Raw genomic sequence first — 9,259 nt, forward strand, 5'->3', positions numbered from 1 at the left:
TGAGAGTTGCTGTAGTCCCTTCATCATCTTAGTGGCCCTTTGCTGGACTCTCTCCAGTAGCTCCAGCTCTCTCCTGTACAGGGGCACACAGGTCTGGCCTCACCAGTGCTACGCAGAGGGGAAGAATCACCTCCCGCAACCTGCTTGCAAGTCTTTGCCTAATGAAGCCCAGGATACCATTAGCTGCCTTTGCCACAAAGGCACTTGCTGGCTCATGGTCAGCTTGTGGTCCACCAGGACCTCCAGGACCCTTTCCGCAAAGCTGCTTTCCAGCCACACAGCCCCCAGCATGTTCTGTTACATGGGATTATTCCTGCCCAGGTGCAGGACTTTGCACTTCCTTCTGTTAAACTTCCTGAGGTTCCCATCAGCTCATTTCTCCAGCCTGTTAAGATCCCTGTGGATGGCAGCACATTCCCACCTTCCCAGGGATCCAAGTAAGGCTAACTGGCCTGTAGTTCCCTGGGTCCTTCTTCCCAGCCTTCTTGAAGAGTGGAGTGACATTTGCTATCCTCCAGTCCTCAGGCAGCCCTCCCAACCACCCTGATCCTTCAAGGATTATTGAATGGCCTCAAAATTACATCAGCCAGCTCCCTCAGCACTTGTGGATGCATCCCATCAGGGCCTATGGACTCCTGTATGTCCAGTTTGCTTAAGTATTCTCTAATCTGATCCTCTTCCATCAGTATACATGTTATCTGTACACCTAGCTCAAACTATAAAATGATTTCAACAGGTAAGTATTTGATTTTATGTACAGAATGCTATGACTTACACTAGCACCATCAGTCATTTTGTACAGATATACTGTAGAACAAATTACTTCTCCAAAACACTACAGGACAATACTAGATGACACAATAGTATTCACACACTTTGACAATTCAAAAGAGGAAGAGAAATTTCTTTTGAAGAAAGATTATTATTTCCTTGCTGAACAGCGAGTTACTCTTCTAGCTACATTTGCTACAACAGACAATTTTAAGTTTTCTGCCTGCCACTACTGTATCTTAAGAGCAGTATTTCACAATACCTTTTAGCCAAAGATCCTCTCCTAGACAGTCTGCAAAGGCACTTGCTCCTCTATCTCCAACAAGCATGTTGCAGTTCAAAGTAATCCGCCTCAAACCGGTCATATAGTCAAGGTCAGGTCTCCTGTAGCGTAGGCTTTCAGCCCAAGCTTCACCATGTCTTTTCATTGCCTGGTGCTTTGCAAACAAAGAAGCTGTTACCAAGCGCAAAGGCAAAGCCATTATTGATGGCAAGAGCAGAGGTTATCTTTGTTTGTAATTGATGTTTAATGGCTTGAGTGCTGATATAAGAAAAGCAGTCATACCATTTCTGAGTTCGAGTCATTTTTAAATATTACAGTTAAGTCATTTTTGTTCTGATCATCCAACTTGCAATGCAGATTATTAAATATAGCTACAAAACATCTTATTAACTTCTTTTGGCAGACAGACACTTTCAACACATCTTGAATAGGAAATACACACTAGGAAATTATGTGCTTTCTTGCAAACCAATGTTAACTTTAATTAGAATATTGTACTAGTCACAAGCTTACTAATCAGTTAATTAGTAGCTTCTAAACTGTAACTCAATTATTCTTACCCAACGCTTAAGAATACTTAAGACATCTTTTAAAATTTGTGACAATGAAAGAAGCATTCCCCAAAACAGGTGTCAGACATTTACAGCCCTAATCCTCATTTAAAGAAAATACCTCAGTCTGAACTGTTATTTATTTAACTGATGTTTACTAAGAAATACCATATTTAAATCCGGCACCAGTAAGCTACTTTTGGCAAACAAAGTCACAAAATTCACGTACTTAACTTCAGTATTCACATATGCTGCTCACAAAGTGCTTTGACGGATTTAGAGCTTGAAAGTCAAAGAAAAAAAAACAAATGTATTTGATCGTTCACAAGTTCTTGTGAACATTTGATTCTAAGAAAGGTGATTAAATTACCTTTAATACATTTGCTATATGTTCTGCCCCTCGCCATGTGAGGCTACATCCTGTGAAATTTACATATCTGATCGTGGCTGAATTCTTTATACTCTGACAGATTGCTGAAGAAAACAAAAGCACACATGTTATCCACATGTACCACAGCCAGATTACCAGAACACACTTTTTCACTGCCATATTAAGAAGCTGGATCAGCCTTAATAGGCAAAAGCCTTGACAAAGAACTAGTGTTGAAATACAAAGTATATCTTAAATGCATTTAAAGTGTTCTAAGATTATATATTTCTAGCACAAGTGTTTAGCAAAGACTATCTGAACAAGCTAAAATATGAACAAATCAAGAAAGAGCTAACCTCAAACTAATATCATGACTGTTGTTCTAAATGAAAGTACAAACATCATTATAAAGTAGTATGGCTGTTTACTAGCATCAAGTGAAGAAATTCAAGTCTTCAAATGTTGTTAAGTCATGTAGAATAAAGTGAAGATTGTTATTCTAATCAGTACGGACAAATTTAAAACAGGAATGGAAATACTGAAAAAACTTACCTATTTAAAGGACTAAAAAAAAAAAAAAAAAAAAAAGAGAAGTATATTTACATGGGTTTGATTCTGAACTTACTTTCTAATCCTCCATCTCCAATTGGACAGTGGGCTAAAGAGACACTCTCCAGAGATGAAGCTGTGGCCAAGCCCTTCAGAATAAAAACAATGTTTGTTAACTGGCTTGAAAAGCAAAAATACAAACAGATAAAAGACCAAGTCACCCAGACTGCTCAGACCTCTTTGTGCTCCCTACAAGAAACTCTAGAGCTTTCAGAGGAAGGTCAAAACAAGTGAACCTTAAAGCCAAGTTTAAGCTGGTTCATTTCTTTAGCACAAGAGGAGCAGTAGCCTACAGGCAACAAGCAGCAACCTCCTTTCCTAGAAGACAATCACGAGTGAAGTGGAAAGTGTTCCAACAAGATGTCTTGAAGACCTGTTTTTATCTCCTTGGTGTCCTTCTGTCATGCACATGCACAGTAGTTTCAGTCACACGCATAACTTATGCTCCCCAAACACAAGGCAGAGATGTTGCCAAGAACTCTAATAAGCCTTGATGAGTCAGGGCAAGGGAAGGTTATGTGATTTTGACAGGTTCAGCAAGACTAGGTTATACTAAATGTCTCAGCAGAATCATTCATGTGATGGATAACACAAAGATATCTTAGAAGAACATCTTGTCTGTGACATATTTACAAAATTTAGTTGCTACATCTCTATGTCCTGAGCATATTTTCCATTTATTTGTACACTAATATATTCTCACCTTTGTTAAAAGTATTAGATCTCTCTCCCTCAGAAGCAAACCCTGCAGTTCTAAATTTTTTAGTACATCTGATATACTGAGACAGCCTTTGACAGCTTTGCATAGTTGGCCAGTCAAGTCTTTTGATCGAATTGCTGGAATTCTCCTTCTAAAGTAAGTTTTATATCTTTCAACACCTAGTAAACAACAAAAATTACACATCAGTAAAATCCAGTCCCTATTGACTTAAAAACAATCATAATCACACCTTGCTTTTTTGCTGCTTTTCTTAAATAGAAATAATTCCTTAGGTATTACAATTCCTCCCCCCCCGTGTATTCAATCACACAAAAGTTTTATACAACAAATTCTAACATGCATGCACCAATGTATTTATCTTTTATAGCCATCATTACAAACCTGATTCTCCAAGACCCTGTTGATGAAAACTTCTTATTCCAATAGAAGTCAGGGTCTTATTATGCCTGATAGAATTCAGAAGTGGTGCCCAATCAGCAGCTTTGATGTGATCCACAATTAGATCAAGAGCACCCCGAGTCAGGTTAGCCTTCACAGCTTTCAGTGGGACAGAGCCTTGAAGAGCACACAGATGTTCATAATGTGAGTAGAAATCCAGCATGCACTGTCTTCTTATTTTGACTGACTCAATCATTTTTTTATGTGATGTCTCTCTAAAATAAGAGAGGGAAAAAAAAAAGTAAACTTTTTCTAACATATAATTGATTTCACAACACAGTCTCAACTCAACATGCATACCCAAAACATGCATATTGTATAACATTTACATGTCTTTGATGTGGCAGGTAAAACATCAATGTCTTGTGATGCTCACTACCTGTGTGAGTACAGTTGAATGAATAAGGGGGTGGGAAAAAACCCAACCAAAAAACATGCATTTTTATTCTCCCACACAAACAGGTATACCCAAAACACAAAAGGCCTAATGTTCAAGCACAAACTGCTGTAAAGCTCTCATTTTCCTCTCAAAATTTAGTTTTGTCGTGTCAGGGTCTGCAGATTCCTGAAAGCCTTGGACACCCCCTGACCCAACATCAAGGGATACAAATGACTATTCCATAGAGAACTAGTTGTGAGCTTCTCTGCTACTTCAATCAAAAGCCTGAATTCTCATAATACAGAATAAATTGTGTGTTTCCTAAATATTTTTGCTATTGCATACCTTATATACTTATCCCAGTAAATTTAGGAAAGCACTTTGCAGGCATAAGTTTTTGTTACACATTAGTACCCATGTAGCAAAACAGCACTAACTCCCAAGTAGAATCTCTAAGTACTGCCATGGCACAGCTATTAAGAGTAAGTAATTCCACGGTCTCAATAGGAATGTTTGTCAAGGTATTTAGAGGACTCACTTATTTATTTATTTATTATTTGAGACAGCGTTAAGTATCTCACACAGGGTATCAAACGTTGTTCACATTTTTTCATATTGTTAAAGACTAGAAAGCTTCAGCCGATCTTCTGAAACACTCTGTATGTCAACATGGGACAAGAATTACTGGATATGTACAAGTATGTGAGGACAGCCATTTGTACAAATATAATTTTGAAAAAAAAAATCACATTATTAGTATTTGGATGAAACTGTAATAATAATAGGAATAGAAACTCTAATGATAGCTCTCCTACACCCTTTTATTCTTTTATTTTAGCTCTGATTTACTAGCATTAGATAATGACCACACTGTGGCCACAGGAACAGAAATGAGTAAAGTATAATCCATCACTTCAGCTTCAGAAAGTGACTGACCATCAGTTGTAAAGCACCACTGACTTCAGGCAGTGTATCAATGAGCAATATATTAGCTTTTTCTCTCCAGAGCTTAAACAATACTCTTTTACGGTGGCTTTCATTGCAACACCTGAACACCACACCTCTAACAGAAGTAAAGGAAGGAGCTCCTGGCCCTAGCGCTGAAGTTTAACCCACCTGCAGGTGGAGAGGAAAAGGGCCAAACTAATCAGACTCCCAGTAACTTCCAATCGAGAAACAACTATATGAAGTAGAGCTCTTCTGCGTGGAAGTTAGTACATCTAACACAACCCTTAGAGTATCTTGACTGGCTCTGAGAATGTACACAGGGGACAATTATTTACTGTCTCTTTCCATGCAGAAGCAAGACGACATCAGACGATACCAGCTAGTGACAAAGTGAAAAAAGAAACAAAGCACACAGTAAACGTGAGAAATCCAGTTCCACGCTGTCGTGGTTTAACCCCAGCCAGCAACTAAGCACCACGCAGCCGCTCACTCACTTCCCCCCCACCCACTGGGATGGGGGAGAAAATCGGGAAAAAAAGAAGCAAAACCCGAGCGTTGAGATAAGAACGGTTTAATAGAACAGAAAAGGAGAAACTAATAATGATAACACTAATAAAATGACAACAGTAATAATGAAAGGATTGGAATGTACAAATGATGCGCAGTGCAATTGCTCACCACCCGCCGACCGACACCCAGTCAGTCCCCGAGCGGCGATTCCCCGCCCCCACTTCCCAGTTCCTATACTAGATGTGACGTCACATGGTATGGAATACCCCGTTGGCCACTTTGGGTCAGGTGCCCTGGCTGTGTCCTGTGCCAACTTCTTGTGCCCCTCCAGCTTTCTCGCTGGCTGGGCATGAGAAGCTGAAAAATCCTTGGCTTTAGTCTAAACACTACTTAGCAACAACTGAAAACATCAGTGTTATCAACATTCTTCGCATACTGAACTCAAAACATAGCACCGTACCAGCTACTAGGAAGACAGTTAACTCTATCCCAGCTGAAACTAGGACACACGCCAAGAGTTTTTACGAAGCTCTAAGTTTATAGCAATTCAAAAAACAGCTGGGCAAATTTATCGGGGGGCAAAGAAATGTGCCATATAAGACCACTGACCACAGAAACAATGACCATGCCCTGCATCCGGAACTGCAAGACACACACAGGAAGCTCAGCTACCCGCTTACTCTCTGCTTAGGCGCTTTATTAAGCACGGCCTGGTGATCTGCTGGGGCTAAACACATTTTATTCGACCTGTTGGACCGCTGTATTTAAGCATGTAATACAGCATCCACTTAACATACGCAAACAAACTCCTCCGGTTATAACTGGGGTAAAATAGGGGTTTTTAACGTTTCGCCCACTCAATACTGCCACCAACTCAGGGAACTACTTCAGTGCCCCACTTCCCCAGCCAGCATGAACTGGGGACTGCGCCGTCCGCCATCAGCCGCGGGGATACGAGAAGCACCCGGGGGGCGGCAGCAGCAGCAGCAGCGACAGTCGCTCCCTCCCGCCCCGTACGCCGCCCCCCCACATACACACATACACCCCCCCCACCGCCCGGACGGTCCCACCCTCCCGGAGGCGGCCTCAGCCAGCCCCTGCGGACTCCCGGCTGGGCCACCAGGCCCCTGCCTCGGGGACACGACCGCGCAGGAGTTACCCGCCTTCTCCCCCGTGCCCCGGCCCCGAAGCCCGCGAGCAGCCGCTGAAGGGCGCCGCCGGCCTCGGCGGCAACCTCGCACCTCCTCCCGAGCCCGCCGGCAACCGCCAGCCCTCAGGGCAGCCGCCCGCCTCCACACGGCGCTAAGCCGTTTCCCTGGGATCCCAACCGCCCGCCGCCACGTGGCTGCGCGGGGCTGCCACCCCGATTGGCTGCCGCCCCACCCGCCTCCTGCCTTCCTACATTCAAAATGGCCGCCCCGCCCCACCAATCGCGCTCCAGGGGCGCTGGTGTCCCCCGCCGCCCTAAGCGCCGCCCCTGGGCCCTCCCTCGCTCCCTCGCTCCCTCGCTCCCTCGCTCCCTCGCTCCCTCGCTCCCTCGCTCCCTCGCTCCCTCGCTCCCTCGCTCCCTCGCTCCCTCGCTCCCTCGCTCCCTCGCTCCCTCGCTCCCTCGCTCCCTCGCTCCCTCGCTCCCTCCCTCCCTCGCTCGGCCCGCGGCCCGCCCCGCTCCGGGAGGGCGGGGGCTCCTCGGTCCCGGCCGCGGCCTGCGGGTGGGCGGCCCGCTCGGCCGGCAGCCGAGGAGTGGGAGAGGTGCGGTTAGCTGTCCTACCCCCGACTGCCGCATAAACGCTGCTGCTGAGGGCGGGGGCGGTCTGGTACGTTGCCCTCTGCCTCATCCCCACGTGAGCGCGGCCCGTCGTCTGCCTTCAGAGCAGAGCGAGGCAGGGAGGGGGCTGAAGGCAACAGAGGTTTTAGGCAGACGTTCTACAGCTAAACGGAAAGCGCCGTTGCCCCGTCCTAAAATACGCTTTATGAACTAGAAGAAAGCCAAGCGGCCGTCCTTCAGTATGTCTTCATACACGCCGCATAGTTATACTGTCGGCAAAGCACGCACGTCGGGAGCTGTACAGCTACTGAAACGTTCTGATTTGCAGCAGTAGCTGCAGTCTGCTGGTCTGGCATGAGCCCTCCGAGAGAAACAAACCCCTCTTCCACAGCTACATTTCTCGTTAGTTTGCTAGGTGAGTTTACGCAGGCATGGCTTCAGTTCCAATCAGAGAGTTCTCGCTGACGTTCAGTGCGGAGCGTTACAAAGTGCACATCAGGGCAAAATGGCTCAAATGTAGTCCATGCGCTGATCCTAGAATTGGCAGTTCATTCATGGATAGCCACACCAACTGCTTAAGAAAATGATTACTGTAAACTGATGACTAAGAGCGATTCAGTTATTTAACAAACATATATATATATATGCACACAATTTATACCCATTTCTTTTCCGAGTTAACTAAAGGTGGCCTGTCCACCTATGTCAAAGCCGATAATTAATGTCTACTTTAGAGAATAAGTCCAATTAAAAAAAAATTAATGTCCAATCAAGAACAGATGACGCATCGTGATTCAGAATACCATACGTCCCAACACATTATCATTTAGCAAAAACGATGCTTCTAATTACCCCAGGGGTCTAGCACTAATCCTAGTCATCATGAAGCAGTTTAGTTGTACCCTCGATGATGTAAGATAAGAATAGAGAAAGGCTTTATTAGAGAATTCATTAGTTAATACAACTACAGCCACTACTACAGTAGCTACTACAGATCAAACTATTGCGATCATACATTAAGTTCTTACAGTAGTCCGTGACTGACTCGCAAATATATGCATTACATCTACTCAAGTAAATAATACTTTATTTGATAAACAACAAGCAACCTTTTCTTGTCCGGAATTAGAGAGTCCTATAGCTTTTAATACTTTGTAATTGCATTGATACCATTTTCCACATGCTCCCAAAGGAAATCCCTTGCATTTAATAATATTAGCATTCATTGGTTCTTGAATTTGATCTTTATGATGGCGTTACTTTCTCTGCCGCCGCATCCTCCAGTGATGTTGGTTTACTTTCATATCTGATTGTAATGTCCACAACTAATGCCTTATCTCCCTTAACAAATACCAGATCAGGTTTATATAATTTATTTTGTTCATCTGTTAGCAAAGGCTCTTGGAATACTATCCAATCTTTCTTTCTAGCTTCTTGTACTAATATTTCGCATAATTGGTTATGTCTTTTTATCCTGGCATCTTGCACCGTGGGGCAATATCCAATGATATGTGCACAAGTTTCATTCTCTGCTTGACAATGTTGACATGATTTAATTTGTGAGTCTTGTCTTCCTCTTGGCAAGAATTCTCTTGTGGGATAAATGTTTGCTCTTAATTGTTGTGCTGTGGTGAGTTTTCTATGGGGAATGCCTCTAGAGTATTCAATCCAATTGTTACTCATTTTATCCTTCTCAGAGTTGGTAATCCCATGGCCCTGGGACAGAAGCTTGGTCCAATTCATAAATTCTTGTTTTCGCCAGTTACAACGTTTTGGAAAAATAGTTTTTGGAGCAGGCATCTCCCATTCGAAAACTGGTTCTTCACCGTCCAGTTCCTCTGATATCACCAGAACCACCCTCGGGTCCCAGATGGATGGAATTTTATCCTTATCTCCTCTAGCTGTAATCCATAG

At 43.6% G+C, this 9,259-nt stretch overlaps 1 protein-coding gene across 4 annotated transcripts in view; it reads right to left on the reverse strand.

Annotated features, from left to right (window-relative positions):
- The window catches only part of CEP78 (centrosomal protein 78), a 29,417-nt gene extending 22,483 nt beyond the window's left edge, over positions 1 to 6,934 (reverse strand). The window contains exons 1-6 of one of the 4 annotated variants that reach the window (XM_052777683.1): positions 6,822 to 6,934; positions 3,687 to 3,958; positions 3,288 to 3,463; positions 2,601 to 2,673; positions 1,976 to 2,079; positions 1,034 to 1,208 (exon numbers count right to left, since the gene is read on the reverse strand). In XM_052777683.1, coding sequence (XP_052633643.1) covers positions 1,034 to 1,208; positions 1,976 to 2,079; positions 2,601 to 2,673; positions 3,288 to 3,463; positions 3,687 to 3,939 — 781 coding nt within the window. In that variant the 5' untranslated portion in view covers positions 3,940 to 3,958; positions 6,822 to 6,934. The other 3 variants (XM_052777685.1, XM_052777682.1, XM_052777686.1) reach the window with 3 other exon arrangements.
- Between the last annotated feature and the right edge of the window lie 2,325 nt (positions 6,935 to 9,259).

Source organism: Harpia harpyja, chromosome Z (genome assembly GCF_026419915.1).
Source record: "Harpia harpyja isolate bHarHar1 chromosome Z, bHarHar1 primary haplotype, whole genome shotgun sequence".
In the NCBI taxonomy this organism is placed as follows: Eukaryota; Metazoa; Chordata; class Aves; order Accipitriformes; family Accipitridae; genus Harpia; species Harpia harpyja.